This window comes from Syngnathus leptorhynchus, chromosome 19 (assembly GCF_054491065.1).
Source record: "Syngnathus leptorhynchus isolate UIUO chromosome 19, UIUO_Slep, whole genome shotgun sequence".
In the NCBI taxonomy this organism is placed as follows: domain Eukaryota; kingdom Metazoa; phylum Chordata; class Actinopteri; order Syngnathiformes; family Syngnathidae; genus Syngnathus; species Syngnathus leptorhynchus.
The window spans coordinates 1015074-1032976 of NC_141213.1; the positions used below are offsets into that span (position 1 = coordinate 1015074).

General features: G+C 48.9%; 5 protein-coding genes across 10 annotated transcripts; 2 read left to right on the forward strand and 3 right to left on the reverse strand.

Moving 5' to 3' along the window:
- Positions 1-205: 205 nt before the first annotated feature.
- Positions 206-3487, reverse strand: LOC147041446 (bucky ball-like). Of its 4 annotated transcripts, none has more exons than XR_015069127.1 (7): positions 3089-3487; positions 2720-2872; positions 1126-2451; positions 951-1062; positions 704-805; positions 589-616; positions 206-517 (listed from the first exon to the last, which is right to left on the reverse strand). XR_015069127.1 is itself a non-coding variant. In XM_085938632.1 (7 exons), the coding sequence occupies exons 1-6, from the start codon at positions 3093-3095 to the stop codon at positions 612-614; spliced, it is 1692 nt and encodes a 563-aa protein (XP_085794758.1). In that variant the 5' UTR covers positions 3096-3480; the 3' UTR covers positions 206-517; positions 589-611. The 4 variants fall into 4 exon arrangements, 2 of the variants coding, with proteins under 2 accessions (XP_085794758.1, XP_085794759.1); XR_015069128.1 differs by having other exon boundaries at positions 704-799; positions 3089-3483; XM_085938632.1 differs by having other exon boundaries at positions 951-1049; positions 3089-3480.
- Positions 3082-9928, forward strand: kbtbd2 (kelch repeat and BTB (POZ) domain containing 2). 3 transcript variants are annotated; one of them, XM_085938629.1, is made up of 4 exons: positions 3082-3389; positions 4863-5369; positions 5481-5646; positions 5730-9928. In XM_085938629.1, exons 2-4 carry the CDS (start codon positions 5197-5199, stop codon positions 7266-7268), a joined length of 1878 nt encoding a protein of 625 aa, XP_085794755.1. In that variant the 5' UTR covers positions 3082-3389; positions 4863-5196; the 3' UTR covers positions 7269-9928. The 3 variants fall into 3 exon arrangements, with proteins under 3 accessions (XP_085794755.1, XP_085794756.1, XP_085794754.1); XM_085938630.1 differs by lacking the exon at positions 3082-3389 and adding an exon at positions 3639-3722; XM_085938628.1 differs by lacking the exon at positions 3082-3389 and adding an exon at positions 3645-3829.
- avl9 (AVL9 homolog (S. cerevisiase)) lies at positions 8267-14613 on the reverse strand. The gene is made up of 16 exons (XM_085938631.1): positions 14173-14613; positions 13227-13347; positions 13038-13123; positions 12868-12939; positions 12476-12565; positions 12345-12411; positions 12223-12263; positions 11981-12019; positions 11841-11910; positions 11427-11782; positions 11213-11356; positions 10941-11151; positions 10742-10859; positions 10615-10668; positions 10341-10429; positions 8267-10036 (listed from the first exon to the last, which is right to left on the reverse strand). The coding sequence occupies exons 1-16, from the start codon at positions 14263-14265 to the stop codon at positions 9909-9911; spliced, it is 1779 nt and encodes a 592-aa protein (XP_085794757.1). The 5' UTR covers positions 14266-14613; the 3' UTR covers positions 8267-9908.
- Positions 14145-15790, forward strand: lsm5 (LSM5 homolog, U6 small nuclear RNA and mRNA degradation associated). The gene is made up of 5 exons (XM_085938635.1): positions 14145-14933; positions 15168-15263; positions 15337-15364; positions 15445-15517; positions 15601-15790. Exons 1-5 carry the CDS (start codon positions 14888-14890, stop codon positions 15631-15633), a joined length of 276 nt encoding a protein of 91 aa, XP_085794761.1. The 5' UTR covers positions 14145-14887; the 3' UTR covers positions 15634-15790.
- On the reverse strand, positions 15777-17810 carry psme2 (proteasome activator subunit 2). The gene is made up of 11 exons (XM_085938634.1): positions 17614-17810; positions 17328-17360; positions 17129-17191; positions 16925-17002; positions 16822-16855; positions 16637-16734; positions 16508-16576; positions 16329-16396; positions 16199-16253; positions 16041-16127; positions 15777-15968 (listed from the first exon to the last, which is right to left on the reverse strand). The coding sequence occupies exons 1-11, from the start codon at positions 17659-17661 to the stop codon at positions 15888-15890; spliced, it is 714 nt and encodes a 237-aa protein (XP_085794760.1). The 5' UTR covers positions 17662-17810; the 3' UTR covers positions 15777-15887.
- Positions 17811-17903: the final 93 nt, after the last annotated feature.

Consider the following 17903-nt stretch of genomic DNA (forward strand, 5'->3'; position numbering starts at 1 on the left):
ATTGCAATATGCATGTAAAGTCGCCACATGATCATGTCATTTCTATTAAACACTACATCCATCTGCTCCTGGTCAAAATTTAGAACCCAATTCAAGTCAAAAAGTTCATTCATTGGCAACAGTCAATAGCGGCGAGTGAGCCAAATGGATCCAATGAAAATATCAGCATGTCGGTGTTTGCAGTGGTAATAAATAGAAGCGCAAGTAGCAAATGACATTTTATTAGACCGTCCCCAAACAGGAATAAGATCAACAATATTTTCAGAGCACCTCCCTCTGTGAGCTGCACAAATTATATAACATCAATTTGGTGATTCTTCTTGACAAAAAAAAAAAAAAAATGACACCTGAATGTTTTATTGGTCTGTCAAACAGTGCACATCGATGCAACACAAACTTATATCGAAATTTCTTAATTCTTCTTGGCTCAAAAAAAGAGACTTCCTTAAAAGTGCCATTTACACCCAGTGCCCTACAAATATGTTTCAAACATCCTCCTACATTCATCGAGGGGAACCTGCAAAGGGAGGAGAGACGTCATGTGATTCAATAAGACTCATAACACACATGCTAAGGACGATAACTTACAGTTCAACAAGTCATCTTGATTCTCACACTGAGCGAGGAGGAAAACGGAAGAGATTGAACATGGCAGCAAAAAAACAAAAAACATTGGCACACGAGGAGGGGAAAGCCAACAAACCTTTATCCCAGGGCAAGGACGGCAGTTCTTTGTAGTTGTCGTCGTTGCTGTCGTCGTCACGTCGGGGCCTCGGAGGTGTCATCTGCGTGCTCAACTCTGTCACTCAAACATAGATTGGTGAGATGGCTCCATGTTGATTCTTTGCTAGCATGAAGTTAACGACGCAGCCATCAACCCGCCGGGTTTGGAGCGCTGCCCGCTCACCAAGTTTCAAAGCTCAAGTTTCCCATGCTAATCATCTACTGACCTTCTCGCTTCAGAGAAGACGTAGGCCATCGTCTGGGAACGGCTCCGCCGCTGCTGACCTTCCTCTTGCTGGGCTCGGACATGCCGCGCTGGCCTCTGTCTGCAAATGACCACTGACTTCGATCATCACGTTTGCGTTCAGCTACACTCAAATCATACAGTGAGAGGTGACGCACCCTGGTAAGTTGTGAACTGCAGCTCGCGGCCACCGGTCTCGTTGTCACAACCCTGAGCGGTGGACTCCATGGGGTCTTTGTACTTGCTCCATTTGGTCCCCAACCTGACGGGCTTCTTTTGGGAGCCCAAGTGAGACTTGCTGGGCGCAGGATAATTTCTGGGCGGCGCTTGCGATGGTTTGCAGCCTCTTCTGCAGTCATCGTCCTCCTCTGAGGTGTCGGCTTGATCCCGATACACCTTGGCGGTGTGGACTTTGCTGCGAGCGCCACGCTTGGGCAGACTCGCACCACAGCAGTTGCACTTGAGCTTCTTGTTGGGAAGCCACACGTGCGCCGCGGGAACTTCTTCTGCCGCCCGCTCAGCCTCTGCGACGCATGTCAGCCTCCTTCCCGAGTAGGCTCGCCGGGGGTAGAGATCCACATCCTCGAGGTCTGTGGAAAACATCTCATCCCGAGAGGAGAGCTCGTCCAGGGACGCGCTGAGAACGCTTACACGCTCGTGGCCGGAGGGGCGGTGGTTCTGGTAGTAGAGGGAGGACGAGGAGGAAAAGCGCGATGCTGCTCCCGAACTAAAGGGTAACTGTAGAATCTTGTAATCGGTCTCGACATGGCTCAAAACTTTGTCGAAACTCTCTTCGCCGTCAAGCTTCTCGGACAAGGGAGCCAGAGAAGGAGACGGGTCAGCATCGGATTTGGGAGGGCTGTAAACGGCCGCAACAAACTCTGACTGGATATTTTCCACGTCGGACTTATTGTGAGCGAGGAAAGGCTCAGACGTGGGTGAATTCTCGGGATGCGGACCGTCCTCGTGAAAGGAAGAGCTATCAAGAGGGGAGGCCACTTCAACCCCGCCAGGCCAGTACGCCTGAGGGGAGGAAGCATCCAAGCTCCTGTGGCTGGTTTCGTTGCTGTACGCGGCTGTGGTGGAGTCGCTGAACGCCACGGCTGGAGACTCTGAACGGGCTCCCATCACCTGGGTCAGAAGGTGAGCGACGCACTGCTCTTCACCTTTCTTCTCCTCCAGCGGAAAAGACATCCCGGAGGAGTGCGACGCCATCCCTGAATCCAGCTCTATCTTCTCCAGGAACTCCACCAGTTTGTTGATGGAGCCGCAGGGGTCGGTCTGGACCTCGGAGTTGGCCGTCTGTCGCTGGCCGTGAGCCTGCTGATGCGGCGGGCGTGAGCCGTCGTCATTCCAGGCGGGCGGGTAAAAGCGAGGCTCACACATGCGGCGGTAATCCATGGGATGCATGGGGGGGTGAGGGACAACGAGGCCCGGGTACGGCATGTACTGAGGACTCATGTAGGGACGGCCAAAATGAAAACCTGGATTTTAATGCAGAGCGTGACCTTCATTAGAGATACACAGGGTGTCCGTCAAGTCACTTTAAACCATCAAATGTATTACAAATTGAAATGATTATGTGGATATGACTAAATGAGACGACATTCAAGTTATTTGGCCTCATTTGCGCCCATATTAGCTGCATCAAGACAACACAGATGCTCAAAAAGGCAGATCTACATTATTCACCTGCAAACGCTTCACGGTAGACCAGAAACCCAAAGTATATTTACTTCTGTAATTTCATACCTGCTTGGAGACCATAGTGGCTGTAGGGGTTCTGCATTGGCCACTGCTGATACAGGTAGTAAGGTTGGGATGGAGGTTGCACGTAGAAAAAAGGTCTGGAGTGCTGAATTCTCTGCTCGTCGTTACCACAGGATTGTGCTTGCCTGCCTTCATCTGCAAACAAATCACATTTCTCAACTCAACTCAGAACTGCCGTGACGTGACGTCACGGTCTTAATTGCTTTCAAATAAATGGTGCAAATGGAATGGTGCCAAGGCAGGAGAAAAGTCATCTTTCAGATCATGTGCCGAAGAGACTAAATAATAAAACAGTTCAGAGTGCACGTGAGTTACGTTAGCCACCTCTGCATTAACTCGGTTGTCAATTACCTTCCATGTCTGCAGTAGTTTCTTTAACACTCGGCCCTTCCGAAATAGAAGCACGACGCCAAGCACAAGCTCTCTCTCTTTTCGTGTCCGAATCGTTTGACAACTCGTGTCGTCAGTTGAGTGGAGGAGAAGGCTTGTATGAGGAGGCCAATTATTAATTGCCCAATAACAAGCGGGAAGAAGAAGAAGAAAAAAAAAAAGACGGTGTGGGACAAAACACACTTTGGGGTGTGAATAAACAAATAAATTAATAGATTGAATCGTTTTTAGTTCCACAAATGGGACAGTGAAAAAGTTTAAGGTGAGTTCGGGGGGGAAATACTAATATGATTTTTTTTTTTTTCATTGTGATACTTTTACATGCATGCGCAGTATGCTAGCTTGGACACGCGAATAAATTGATAAATTAGTAAATAAAGAAATAAATGAATGAGATCAATAAATTGGTCTTTGGTGTGATAGATTGGCCAGTAAAGGCGTTTAAGAGAAGTTTAAAAAAAAAAGAAGAAGATAAAATGGTTTGAGTTTTCTACGCATGCGCAGTGTGCTTGTTCTCCTTTGGCCTCTACCGCTCTGTGCTTTCGGGCGCCTAGAAATGCGCTGGCAGGTTGTGAGATCGGCTCCACCAAACTCAGTTCGTTACCATTGAAACACACCTTTTGGAGCACCACGTTTGACACCCCCCGCTGGCAAGAAGCCCCTTCGTGACCCATTATCGCCCGGAGTCATCATCAAACTAGTGTGAGAAAGCGTTTTATCTCGTATTTCGGCGGGCGGTCCGGCAGGAAAAGGCAGGCAAGCGTCTAGCTAGCCGTTAGCCTAGCCCTGGCGTTGCAATGGCCGCCCCTCTCTGTCTGGAGTGGCTCCCCTTGTCTTTTTACGCACACATTGGAATCATTTGACTCCATTCTGGAAATGTTTGACTTTGATTCGTGAGCAGACGTGGTGATTGATGGTGGGAAGACGGCGAGCTAAAGCTGCTAACTAGTTGGCCGTGGCGTTGCTAATGTTACTTGAGCCGCGTATGGAACATTACATGGAGGCGGACTGATTTAGAAGTGTGCTCGAGTGGTCTACCCGCGTCTCGGGGATGATTTGTCAGCTCGCCTGCATGAAGAATGTGTTAAGTGACAGGTTAACGTGTTCGTGAAGTAAAGACAGTGAGGTGGTTATTCAAAACGTGATGGCCTGAAAAAAAAAACACTTGTCACGAAAACCCAATTTTGATGTTTATCACCATTCACGGCTTGAAATAAAGTTGACTGGTTGAAAGTGGCTGCTTAGTGGACGAGTGGTGAGCACGTTCATATCTCGGTTAAGAGCAAGTCATATTACTGCTGTACTGAGGAGCTGCCTCCACTACAGTTTGTCCTTTACTGCCCCCAGCTGGCCAAAGTGTGGAAGGAGCAGCACAATTGAAGGAGAAAGCGTGACATTCATTTAAATTCTATTTTATTAAATCGTCTCTGGATGTTTTTTTTTTCCCCAAGTATATTATATAGTGCTATGTCATTTGGGCGTGGGGGGGTGGACAGTTTATGGTGAATGTGATCATAAGAACGTCTTTGTCGGCTTTCAAGTTGCCGATGACTTTTGGATTTGTTCCTGGGTCAAATTTGAAAGGAAATGTTTTCAAGTAATGTTATCAGCAGTTGAACAAAACAAGCACTGTTGAGATGAAAACAACAAGAATCCTCAGGGGTGTTTGTTGTGGGCTTTTCCGCTGCACGTGTGACTCATCCCAGCTGCGCTTGTTGTCTCTCGTCTCCCGCAGGCCGCCGCCGATGTAGTCGCGTTGTGACGCCGGCCCCGCTACCTCCGGCCTCCCTCCTTCCCCGAGTGCCTCTTCACTGCTGTTTCACTTCCAACCTCCAGCCTCTGCGCATCATCAAGGCAGAGGATTCCTTTGTCCGGCGCCAACGAGCATCTCCGCTCGCCTTTTGCCTCCTCACCAAGGAGCGGCGGAGAAGCTTTTGGATCCCCCCTCCCTTCCTTGTCCCCAAATCTCCCCCTGAGATCAGTGGTTTTTTTTATCTGGTGGACCGGAGCCCGGCTCGGCCGGCCGCACGCACTCTTCAAAACTGGGGCGCGATTCGTGTGATGCGACCATGTCGGGTCTGGGCGAGCGCCGGCCGGTCAATGCGGACTATGCCGTCTCCTTGCTGGAGCAGCTCAAGTTCTTCTACGAGCAGAAACTGCTGACGGACGTGGTGCTGCTTGTGGACGACACTGAGTTCCCGTGCCACAAGATGGTGCTGGCCGCGTGCAGCTCCTACTTCAGGTCAGTTTGTGAAAAGTGGACTGAACGCAAATGCAGTAGGCCCAAACAGATACTGATGATGGCCAAGTCGGGAGAAGATTCTTCTGATTGTTGACGTGTGTGTGTGCGCAGGGCGATGTTCATGGGCGGTCTGAGCGAGAGCAAGCAGACGCACGTGCATCTGAGGAACGTGGACGCTACTACGCTGCAAATCATCATCACGTACGCGTACACGGGCCACCTGGCCATCAGCGACAGCACCGTGGAGCCGCTCTACGAGACTGCCTGCTTTCTTCAGGTCAGCCGCCCGCTGCCTTGTATCAAATGTGTCGCTCCCCTCCCGCTTCAGTCCGTGGCTAACGTCGGTCCTCCTCCGCCCAGGTGGAGGACGCCCTGCTGCAGTGTCGTGACTACTTGGTAAAGAAGATTAACCCCGAGAACTGCGTGCGCATGTTGAGCATCGGCGACTTGTTCAGCTGCAGCGAGTTGAAGCAGTGCGCCAAGCGCATGGTGGAGCACAAGTTCCCCACCGTGTACCGGCAGGACGCCTTCCTGCAGCTGTCGCACGAGCTGCTGCTGGACGTGCTGAGCAGCGACAACCTCAACGTGGAGAAGGAGGAGACGGTGCGCGAGGCGGCCATGCTGTGGCTGGAGTACAACATGGAGGCGCGCTCGCAGCACCTGTCGTCGGTGCTCAGCCAGATCCGCATCGACGCGCTTTCCGAGGTGACCCAGCGGGCCTGGTTCCAGGGCCTGCCGCCCAACGACAAGTCTGTGGTGGTGCAGGGCCTCTACAAGTCCATGCCCAAGTTCTTCAAGCCGCGCCTGGGCATGACCAAGGAGGAGATGCTTATCTTCATGGAGGCGCTGTCAGAGACGCCGGGCGTGAGCGTGATGATGTCATCGGTGCCCGCCGCCATGGTGTGCTACAGCCCGCAGGCCGAGAAGGTCTACAAGCTGCGCAATCCGCCGCGCAACCTGCAGAAGGTGGGCACGCTAGTCACGCCCGACAACGACGTCTTCATCGCCGGCGGCGAGGTGGTGCTGGAAAACGCCTTCAACCGTGGCGGTGGCCTGCAGGTGGACAGCTTCTTCTGGCTGGACGCCCAGCAGAACGCCTGGGTGCCTAAGACGCCCATGCTGTGCGCCCGCCTCAAGCCCTCGCTGGTTTACTGCGACGGCTACATCTACGCCGTGGGCGGCGACAACGTGAGCGGCGAGCTCAACCGGCGCACGGTGGAACGCTATGACCGCGAGAAGGACGAGTGGACCATGGTGAGCCCGCTGCCGCTGGCCTGGAGCTGGAGCACCTGCGTGGCGGCGCACGACTGCATCTACGTGCTCACCCTGGACCTCATGTACTGCTACCTGCCGCGCGCCGAGGCCTGGGTGGAGATGGCCGCGCGGAAGACCAGCCGCTGCTACGCCTCGGCCGCCGCCTTCGGGGACCTTATCTTCTACCTGGGCGGCCTGCACGTGGCGGGCGGCTCGGGCGGCGGCGCCCGCCTACCGCCGGGCGCCCACGACGGCTCCTCGCTGGCCGTGGAGATCTACGACGTCAATAAGAACGAGTGGCGCCAGGCCGCCAACATCCCGGCCAAGCGCTACTCGGACCCGTGCGTGCGCGCCGTGGCGCTGCTGGGCGGCCTGTGCGTCTTCATGCGCGAGACCCACATGCACGAGCGGCCCAGGTACGCCATCTACCAGTACGACCTAGAGCTGGACCGTTGGTACCTGCGGCAGCCCGTGTCGGAGCGCGTCCTCTGGGAGCTGGGCGACAACTTCTATTGCGCCGTAGGCAAGCTTTACCCGTCCTGCCTGGAGGAGTCCCCGTGGAAGCCGCCCACCTACCTCTTCTCCTCCGACGGCGGCGAGGATTTCGACGTCGACGGCGAGCTGGTGTCGCTCCCCCTCGTATAGCCGCCCGCGCGCAGAACCCTCAAAAGGACGCAGAGACGGCAACTCGGGGACGTCTGCTACAAACGGAAAGGACGCGGCGATCTGGCAAACTTCTCGATCTCATAACGCAGCACGCCAGGGGGCGTTGTTTGCCCGTGTGCCTCACTGTCCCGAGGTTCGGGGGTTGGAATGTTTTGCTTTGCTGCGTGGACTTTGCATGTTCTCCTGTTGGCGTGAGTTTTTTTTTTTTTTTTCCCCACAGGTACTCCGGCTTCCTCGCACATTCCGAAGACATGCATCTCAGCTTCAAATTGCCGAAAGTCTAAATGGGAGTCCCATTGTTTCGGTGTTTACCCTCATCCCTTTCTACCCCCCCCCCCTCTCTCTCTGTCTCTCTCTTGCGCTCTCTCTCGCATTCTCGCTCGCTTACTCGTTTACCCTTGTCCCTTTCTACCCCCCCCTCTCTCTCTCTCTCTCTCTCTCTCTCTCTCGCGCGATTTCTCTCTCGCACTCTCTCTTTCTCTCGCTCTATGTCTTGCTCTCTCTCTCGTGCTCTCTCTCTCTTACCCCCTCCCCCCACTCGTGATCGGACACCGCACATCACAATCTCTTTAAAAGAAAACTCTAGATCAATCGCTCAAGTGACCAGCTGGCATCTGTCTGGGTTCCTGCCTGGAACGACAGCGTGGGGTGGCAGGGAGGCTGTGGAGGTGTATTTTTTTTTTTTTCCCCCCCCCCCCAGATTGAGGGCAGCAAGGGCGACTGCAGGTCCAGTTGCTCGCCTGCCGTGCCCTCGGCTCGCCTTCCTTCCACACAACCATGGATCGCCTCATGCAATGCTGAGCGTCATTAATGGTAACACACACACACACATCCACCTCCACTATCAGCATTTCTCATTTCCAAGCTGCTGAAGTATATATTATATATATAATATGGTAAAATATCTATTTTTCATATGTTTAAAGCACGTGTTATAGTGTGTGGGGGGAATAACCAGTTCTATTTTGTATTAGATGTTTTTTTTTTTTTTTTAATTTAATATCAGACATTACTGTAGTGCGACCGTGGCTAGAAATGGGTCCTCTTGTTGTTCCCGGAGGAGGCACCGTGAAGCCGTCTTGCGGGCCCGGGCGCTTGTTGCTATGGGAACCGGCCCTGGCAACCACTAGCGGTAGTCTGGCGGGGTGGGACCTTCAACTCATGAGCACAGGTGCTTCATGGTAGACGTTTTGAGCATGTTTGGCTGCATCATATTCCGTTGGCACTGTTTTTTCAATGAACGTTAATTTATTAAAAAAAGCATACCAAAAAAAAAAAATCTCATTTATTCGTGTCCATCAATGACAAAAGACCTCTCTTCTTCAGTGCAGCAATATAGTTTTTATTTTACAAGCATCTGTCAGGAAAATAGTCTGTCAATCAGAATAGAAATTATTCTTTTAAATTATAAAATGGAATATGTAATCAGGGGGATAAGAACACTCAAAGAGGGAGAAAAGATTTCTGAAGGACATGCTTTTTATATATATATATATATGTATATATATATATATATGTATGTATGTATATATATATACATACATACACACACACACACCAGTATAATTTGTCACAAAGCATCAAGTCAAATGATTTGTTTTCACAAGCAAGTAATTACAGTTGTTTGCAAACATCAATTTGACCAGTGTCCAGACAAAACATGAAGATAGAAATTTGATTTCTGAACTGTTGACACAACAAATAAATAAGAGCAATACAAGTTGAAAATAGCCAGACATAACGAGCAGGTGAAGGTTGTCAGTTTTCATTTAGGAGGTTGAATTACATAAAGATTCTTGTCATAACAATGTGTGTGTTCTAGTAACAGCATTTTTTTTTTAAAGCACCTTGTTGAACCATTTGTCTCAAATTGTCTTCATCTCCTGACATAAAATAAATTTAATGGAGTATATTTTTGTTGATGAATATCCACAAGTTACATGTTACTGATGTGTCCATAGAAGCACATTTAAAGCCTAACTATTTTATCCATTGTTTTTATTTTAAAATATAGATGTAGTCCTATCGTTAAAAACAATTTGATAAACTGTTTGCAATTTGTAAGTCAACAGGCACGATTTGTTCATCTCAATTTAAAAATGTTAACTATTTCCCCATTTTGGCTTGATTAAGCAACACAATCTCGCCACCCTCCCAAGAAACCTGAACCGTTGCCGAGGTAACCAGGCTGGAACCTGTCATGCTACCAAGACACCACAATGTTGGCAGGTAACCACACTGTCATCACCGACACTGCCATCTTATCGCCATGGCAACCAGGCTGTCGCTAACTGCATTGTATAAAGCGTTGATTACAAGGCAACCTGGTTGTGACAAACTAGTCCAAATGTCGTGATCGAGACTTGCGAGACGCCGAAGCGCCCATTTAGCAAGGATACGAGACGAGCCCTGTTAGGGATGACTGATGCTGTTACCGTGGCAACCACAATGTTATGACAGGAGCTGGGCTGTCGTGGCAGTAAACACGGATGACATGGAAGCTACAGCATCTGCCGTGCGTCACAGTAGTCCAGCGATCCATAACGGCAGTGGTGCGGACGGCGCATTGACGTCGGTGCCTGTCGGGAGGTCAAATCTGACAAGACGCGGGTGGGCGGTTTAGGATTGGGCCTGGTCAGCAGGAGCCTCTGGGTGGGCTGCGGCGGCGGCGGCGGGCTGGGCCAAGGTGGAAAACCAGGACGACACCGCTGACTTGGCGCTGGTTATAGCTCCGCCTACTGACTGACCTAAGGGCACAAGATGGAGGTCATCGGCCAATCTGAGTCAAGTCTTTTTTTCTTTTTAATTCATACAGTAGTCCTCCAGTTCACTAGCAGTTAACTTACAGTGAAGAAATGCATTCATATTCCTCCCATTTTATTTTTTATTAAATAGCACTCCAAAATGATGTACTTTGTTAACATACGGTTATCATTAAATGAAAAAAAAAAACCTACATTTCATAAAATCATTAAATGTAGGTGTTTTTTTTTGAAAGACACAAAGTGTTCTTTGTGTTCTGTGGAATTTCGTCGTGTAAATGTTTCTCACCGACGGCCTTCCCGGTCTGGACCACGCTCCTGCTGGTGGTCATCATGGCGTTCCCGATCTTCTTGCCACGCTCGCTGTTGTGCACCGAGCTGCGCGCGCATACAAAGTAGTTGAGATCAGAAGACCACTCAAGTTTGGAAATGCTTTCTCATTCAGTAGCGAATGCGTAACTTTTGACAAAATAGTGGATGGAAAATAGCTTGCACAAATTTTTTTGGGGACATTCTGCTCGAGCGACTTTGCCGCCATTGACTTGCGAGTTGGAGGGACTCACTGTGTCAGACGCAGTTTGACGTCGGTGACGCTGTATTGTCCCTGGAAAGGATGTCTGCGTGGTAGCAAAGCATTGTTTGACATAAATCATTGGCACCAAAGCGATACAAAGGAGGAGACAACGTTACCCCGGCGTTACGGCGGCCATGGCGGCGTGTTTGTTGCTGTGCCAGAGGCGGTAGTTGTGCGTGACCTTCCAGCTGGCAAAGAAGGGGGCGCCGTAATCTGCCAGCAATCTCTCGTTATCTACCAGAAAAGACGTGCGACAGATAATGCCATTTCAGGTCCATCGTTCGTGCGGATGCCAAACTTTGTGACTCCTCCCACCTTCCTGCAGGCAGGACGCCAGCAGGGCGTGGAGGTAGAGCGCAAACTGCGCCCGGATCCACTCGTCGCCGCCCTCCCATCCCGTCCCGTCCAGAAAAACGTCATCTCGGTTCTCCGTCACGTGCTTCAGCAGGTAATCGGCAAAGCGCAGGTCGGCCGTGGTCAGGCCGAGAACTTTGCGCAGGTCGCCGTCGTGGATGTGGACGCCAGCCTACGGGAAGCGCTCTTTAAGCCGTTTGACCCGTGACACGATGGTTCCTGTCCTCGCTCACCTCCTCCACCTCCACCACGGCGTCGCTCAGGTGCCTCTGCTGCCGGAAGAGGATGTTGGTCGCCCCGGCGACGAAACCGCGCACCGCCACGTCCGACAGAAGGTGGTGCTGCTGCAGCGCCATGTACGGGAGACACAGGTAGCCCTGCGGCTCCGGGTCGGACGCTTCATTAGGAACACCGCAACGGGAAGAAGAATTTTGCTGATGAGCTTACTTTGGTGAAGATGGCAAGCGGCATGCCGTACTGGTCCTCCTCCAGACCCGACAGCAGTCCTTGCGAGACGCCGCCCTGCCCCCCGAGGGGCTGCATTGTGATGGGCGCGGCCGGCGCCCCGCCCTCCGTCCCCTCGTCCAACACGCCGGGGTCCAACGTCTCCCAGTCACTCTCCGACGACTCGGGGGAGGAGCGGGAGGGCGGCTTGAGGCGGGGCTCGACGTCACCGTCGCCCCGCAGCTCCGAAGCGGACACGGACTCGAACTCGTCGGACCCCGTCGCTGGGTCGCGGTCGTCCGACACGCTGCTCTTGGGCCGGTAGTGCGACGAGTCCACCAGGCCGTGCTCCATCATGCCTGCGCACGATGAATATGTAAATATTGTAGCTGACAAGGCAGTTTGAGCGTAACGCACCTGGGAACAACGACAGCACGGCCATCAGCGTTCCCACGAGTCGGCTGACGGGCGACACGTAGAAGAGGACCTACGGAGACCACCAGTCGTCAGTCACAGACGAGCGACACGAACAAGTAGTGTGCGTGTGTGAGTGACACCTTTTTCTCCAGCAGGATGAGTTTGAAGAGGATAAGAACCTGTGGAGATGGAAAATTACTTTAGACATTTTGTTAGTTGGCTGTCACTTTTTTTTTTTTTTTTCAGATTTCTCACTTCATGCACTTAAGGTGCCCCAAAAATTTCCATTTCTCATTTCATGTTCCTTTGGTGTCCTAAAACCTTTGTCCAAATTGTCCTAATACTTGAGTTGACATTTTCCACACTCCCCTTCCTCTTCTACCTTGTGTCTAAAGTGCAGGATGAGATCTCGCGGTGACAAGCCTGCAGAGAGACGAAAAAAACTCATTGGCGAGGACAACGAAAAAGAGCAAAGGAGGACACATGCGTCTGAGGAGGACATACCGAGGAAGACCTGTGAACCGTCCAAGGCGGAGCCCCGTAACGAGCCGTTCATGTGCTCGTAGAGCTCCTGCGAGAAAAGCCAACGCAGGTGAGTGGCACCCACGTGTCGGGAGCGGGAGACGCTTTCTCACCTTCAGGATGGAAATTTGAGAGAAGTCTTTCTCCTCAAAGTATGCGTGAGTGATGAGCTGCAGTTTGGCTTGGAGAAGACCGAACAGAGGCTGAAAAAACAAGAACTTAGATGTAGACAAATGTTTCGGGAATATTCAACAGAGTCAGCGCCTCGTCATATTTGTGCACTTCCTGTAGGTGTCCCAATACCTTTGACAAAACATCATGTTTAATTGATTTGTCACTCCCTGTATTTCGGCGTCCCGATACTTTTGCCCAAATTTCAGTTTTCACATCATGTCCCAATACGTTTATCCGAAAGTTGCAGTTTTTACGATTTCAATGTCTCAATGTTTTTTTGGCCCTAATTTGAACATTAGCGAGATAGCGTAACGCTAGCGGTGCGGCTCACCACCCGGCTCAGCACGCAGACGCTTTTCTGCACCGTCTCACGGGTCACATCGGCCTGTCGGACCTTCAGCGCCTGAGGACAGGAACGACATAAAGTCAAAAATACACCTGACGCACTGTCACTGAAATGATGACCTCGTCGCCGTGGCAACCGGGCCTAAAATGACTAACCTTGGCCTCTATTTGCCGGTAGCAAGACACGCCATAGACGCACTTGGTGTCATCAGCGAGGGGGGGCAGGTGAAAGTAGACCGTGTCTGTTGGACCCCAAAAAAAAAAAAACAGTTTTATGTGCGAGGGACCTTTTTTGCTTTTGGATTTGAGTAAGACAGAAGTGAGAACTAAACAAGTGGCAGTGACCTTCCTGGTAGTTGTGCGCTCCGTCAGGCAGCGCCAGGAACGGGAGATACTTCCACTCCTCGGGCAGCATGTTGCTATCGTGACCCTCGTGCGGCATCAGCGGTGGGTACGAAAACTCCACCTGATGTCGGACACAACAAAAAAGAATATACTGAAGTGCGAACGGAAACTAAGCCACTCCGTGGATTCTCCAAGTTGTGCTTTCATCGCTCAGTTCGCACATTCAGTCTCTTCCAAGTGATAAACGGAAGTGGCACTGTAACACAACTGTAATAGAGTAGTAATATGAGTTGTGTGAAGTCATGCAAATGTCTAACCGTATATTCGTATCATGCTATGGACAAAGACGAAGCCTGTTGGCAGAGTCGTATGCTTCCAACCCATTGTGTGCTTTCTTTTGTTATGCCAAAGAGAAAATGGCAACGTGACAGTCAAACAGGTGTTAATTTGCAGAACAGGTTTGGAACCTCAATCAAAGCACAACCAGCAGGTTTGGCTTCCCACCAGCAAAAATGATCACACAGGATTGACTGGCAAGAAAACTAAAATCCTTACCCTGCTTGGAAATCAAATCATAATCCAGGCTCTAAACCTTAACCCTGATTTCATCCAGACTTGAAACCCTTCTTTAAAATGTTTAACTTGTTGAACCCTAATTTAAAACTCTTACAACTATATCTTAAAACTACAACCTAGACCCTAATCCTAGTGTTGTGAAATCTTTAAAACCCTGACCATGACTTGAAGCTCTACTTTGACTAAAAACCCTACTTTGGGACCCCTCTTTTGTGCAACAATAGCAACAGCTGGTAATAGGTGCATGGCGCTGATGCATCATCATCATCATCATCATCATCATCATCATCATTATCATCCCTGCCTGCTTTCATGTAGTCATCAATGTTGCAGTTAGCATGTTGTGGTATGCAGAGGCAGAATGACGGACCTGGCAACCCTTCTTGTGATGAAAACCGACCACGACGATGTGGAGTACCGGCCCCCGTGGCTCGTCCACGTCCTGTGGCTCCATCCGCTCCATTCGGGGCTCCCTCTCCTGGGGCGTAAACAACAGCAAAGGCGCCTCGGTTTAATCCAGTCAGCCCGCAGCTAAGTGAAACACTACAACAAGCGCAGTACAGTACAACCGACTTTCACTTCCGCTTAGTCAGAGCGCGCAGAGAACAAAACACAGTCAGAGAATTCCTTGACAGGCATTTCCGGCTTCACCCACTTGACCTCACGACAGGCATTAAAATGATCACAGGGCACTATTACAATTATTTTGTGTGTATCTCGATAACGTTTTATTTCTTAATTGATTGAGTTTGTGTTGAGTAGCCAAATATCTGGGGACCGCTACAGTGTCTGTAGTTGCTCAATTCTCTTGACTTGGACTCTGTACTCTTTGAAATTGAACGATTACGTCATGTTTTCGGCACAACAAATTGCAGTGTCACGTGGTACACATTGATTGGAGTTTTTCCGTCTTCACGTTTTGTTTAACATCAATTGAACCAAACACAGACACCATTTTAAATTCATATTCACATCCGACAAAGAGCATACTTGACAGCGGCAGATCGTTGGCCGGGCTTGATTGCTAAGGTCTAGTACGCGGCTATCTTTGATTGATTGTTTCTGTCTGGGTGCTTTCATCAAACATGGCGGCAACTCAAGCAACGAATCCTTCCCAGTTGCTCCCGTTGGGTTTGTACCTTTTAAGGATTATTTTTAAAATATGCTTCCAACTTTGTATACCGGACAAATGTACCTGAATGCTGTTAAATTTGTCACGCTACGAATACAATGTAGTAAGCTTTTACCGATTTGGAAAGCGTTTTCCCCTCCTACACGTGCGAGTATCATTCTCGAGCTTTTATTTTGTCTTGTTGCCCCAGGTCTGCTGAAATGTACATTGAATGTATGTTTTTGGTCTTTCAGAGCTTGTGGACAAGTGTATTGGTTCTCGAATCCACATTGTCATGAAGACGGACAAAGAAATCGTCGGCACTCTGCTGGGCTTCGACGACTTTGTCAGTATCCTAATAAGCTAATTTATGTATATTTATTGTCGTGGAGGAGGTTGATTGCTTAACTTGTTTTGCCTAAGACATGGTCCTCGAGGATGTGACTGAGTTGTAAGTTGTCACTTTTTTCTTCTTTAAGTCTTGTATTGGACTTTTGTTTGTTCATGGCACATTTTCTTGTTGTGGTTTAGTGAATTAACGCCAGAGGGTCGCAGGATTACCAAACTGGACCAGATCCTGCTCAATGGCAACAATATCACCATGGTAATTTACTTCCCAGCATGACAAATCAGTTTTTCGTTGATATAAAGGCTGGAACTAAATAATTTTTTATGTTTTCTGTACAGCTCATCCCAGGCGGGGAGGGGCCGGATGTTTAAGACCTGCATTTGTTGGAGTTTTGTTTTATTTTTAAGTTTATTTTTTGGTTCTTCTTGTTTTACCTGTTTCTTTAAGTAGAAATGCACTTTTGTAAAAAAAAAAAAGTTTTGGTTTGGCAATTGATAAAAACTGTGCCATGAAGCACACACAAACACTCGAGGCGGTATTTTATTGATTATTTCAGCATTTAGAACAGTTTAGCTGTGATCAGGATTAAAAAAAAGAGAAGGAAACCAGACATAGTTTGCTTGTTTCAGTACATGGATGGCTTCTCCTCGCCTTTGGGATTGGTCACCTTCTCCATGTTCTTGCTGATCATGTCATGAAGTTCCATCTGAAGAAAAAGAAAGCGGTGAGAAAAAAAAAAAAATCACCATTTGCAGAAGCACTTATTTGTTGGACTCACGTAGAAGCTACGCATGTCCAGGATGATCATTCGAATGTCGGAAAAGATGGCCTCGTCCTTCTCGTGGACCAGCGCGCGGTAGTCCATCTTGGAAAGAAAACAAAGATAAGTCCAGCTCTGCAAAAACAAACCCTCATGGAGTTTTACCAAGGACTCACCACGTGAGTGTCTTTGGAAGCTTTGGCCACGGCGTCTCCCCGCTCCAGAAAGTACCTAAACCAAATCACAAAGCAGCCATTACAAAAAGCAAGCGGGCACATTTTCACATGTCCAAATCTCGCCACGGACTTGTTGATGCTCGTCTGGAAGCCGTCCACTTTTGTCTTTACCGCAGCGATTCTCTCCAAGATTTTCTCCTGTGAGCCAACAAAATGAGAAATACTGAAACCTCGGCAACTATTAAAATAAGCCCTATTGTGACATCGCAGAAGGCCGTCGGGCTCAAATGTGAACAAGCTAAAACGTACCTGAATGGCGACGCCAAAGTCGTTTCCGTCTTCAATTTTGGGGATGAGGTGTTGAATCCAGCATGTGACCTACACACATCACATTTGACTCAACTCTCCAAGCGGATGCGTCGCCGGCCGCTCACTCACAGTGACGATGGTCTCTCGCAGGCCGACGATCTCTGGTTTCAACTTGCCCGCCAGTGTCAAAATCATCTCGTGGGACTTGATGAAGCCGCATTTGGGCTCTGCGGAAGGGAGCAAGCAAAGGGCTCAAGAGCCATGACATCACAAACAAATCCCCGCCCAACAGAAAAACGTAAAGAACACTCAACTTTTCTTCTCTTTGTCTTCACTGGTCTCTGTGTCCTGTCATGACATCATAGGAACAATTAAAGGAAGCATTTATTATAATGACAGAAGTAGAGTGTCCCAAACCTCATCGGGAGCGGGTGGGTCGGGGATGGGGATGTCCAGTGGAGCTTTGAGTGTTGACATGTCTGTCACGCTGACATCCTGACAAGAAAGATGTCATCAATTCACCGCTTTGATAGAATACATGCGACTTTTTAGATGGTCAAAGTATTGCTTTGAGGATGCTGTGTGCAAATGTTGCAGTCTGTTTTTCTTGAGGATTCTGACCTGAAGAAGGGCATCCATCTGGAGGATTTTGGAGGGAATAACAGTGGAGAAAAGATTGTCGGCCTGGAGGGGATAAAAAAAAAAAAAATCATGTTTCACCTCATCCTGACTCCAGTAAGACGTTACATAAAAACATACATTGTCTTTTTTTTCATATTTGTAAATAAAAGGACCAATTTAACACATTTCGAGCACAAACCTCATGAAATAAGGCCCGGTGAAACGTTTCCACCTGCAAGAAATGACAAACATGAAGATACATAAAAACAGATGAGAAGAACTGCTTACTCACTTTGCATTTTACTTTCGTTTTACGTCAAGCTTACTCACTTTGCATTTTACTTTCGTTTTACGTCAAGCTTCCATTGCCAGTAACACAGAATGCGTTTTTTAGGACACGTTAGTGTAGCTAACAGTTTAGAAACTTTATGCAGGCTAATTTACTGACATTTTCTTTGGTTAGAAAAAAAAAAAAAAAAACTTACCCTAGATGCATTTTCGCTACTTATCGCCAAAGCGGACCTTTTAGGCATAATAGCCAGGGAACTTTTTTTGTTGACAAAGAAAAACAAAAAGGTGAAAGTCAAGAAGAAGTGCAGCGGCAGGACGGAATAGAGTTTAATTTAGTTTTATTTCCTCATACGCTTGAATTTACTTTCGATTTGAAGGACCGCCTACCCGTTGCGTCTGACTGACAAAAAAAAAAAACACTTCCGCTCACACTTTCACTGCAAAAGTTATAAATATTGTTCAATAAAATAGATCATAACAGTAA

Coding starts and splice junctions, on each gene's coding strand:
- avl9 (XM_085938631.1), bottom strand. CDS start 14,265: ATGGAGCGGATGGAGCCACAGGACGTGGACGAGCCACGGGGGCCGGTA. Junction 12,412..12,475: donor CTCAAATTTCCATCCTGAAG/GTGAGAAAGCGT, acceptor CTTTTCTCGCAG/GAGCTCTACGAGCACATGAA. Junction 12,264..12,344: donor CGGTTCACAGGTCTTCCTCG/GTATGTCCTCCT, acceptor GTCTCTCTGCAG/GCTTGTCACCGCGAGATCTC.
- lsm5 (XM_085938635.1), top strand. CDS start 14,888: ATGGCGGCAACTCAAGCAACGAATCCTTCCCAGTTGCTCCCGTTGG. Junction 15,264..15,336: donor GGGCTTCGACGACTTTGTCA/GTATCCTAATAA, acceptor GTTTTGCCTAAG/ACATGGTCCTCGAGGATGTG. Junction 15,365..15,444: donor CTCGAGGATGTGACTGAGTT/GTAAGTTGTCAC, acceptor GTTGTGGTTTAG/TGAATTAACGCCAGAGGGTC.
- LOC147041446 (XM_085938632.1), bottom strand. Junction 1,050..1,125: donor GCAGTTCACAACTTACCAGG/GTGCGTCACCTC, acceptor GGTCATTTGCAG/ACAGAGGCCAGCGCGGCATG. Junction 806..950: donor GTCTTCTCTGAAGCGAGAAG/GTCAGTAGATGA, acceptor TCTATGTTTGAG/TGACAGAGTTGAGCACGCAG.
- psme2 (XM_085938634.1), bottom strand. CDS start 17,661: ATGCCTAAAAGGTCCGCTTTGGCGATAAGTAGCGAAAATGCATCTAGG. Junction 16,735..16,821: donor TGAAGACAAAGAGAAGAAAA/GTTGAGTGTTCT, acceptor TCCCTTCCGCAG/AGCCCAAATGCGGCTTCATC. Junction 16,128..16,198: donor CTTCCAAAGACACTCACGTG/GTGAGTCCTTGG, acceptor TTTCTTTCCAAG/ATGGACTACCGCGCGCTGGT.
- kbtbd2 (XM_085938629.1), top strand. CDS start 5,197: ATGTCGGGTCTGGGCGAGCGCCGGCCGGTCAATGCGGACTATGCCGTC. Junction 5,370..5,480: donor GCGTGCAGCTCCTACTTCAG/GTCAGTTTGTGA, acceptor GTGTGTGCGCAG/GGCGATGTTCATGGGCGGTC. Junction 5,647..5,729: donor AGACTGCCTGCTTTCTTCAG/GTCAGCCGCCCG, acceptor TCCTCCGCCCAG/GTGGAGGACGCCCTGCTGCA.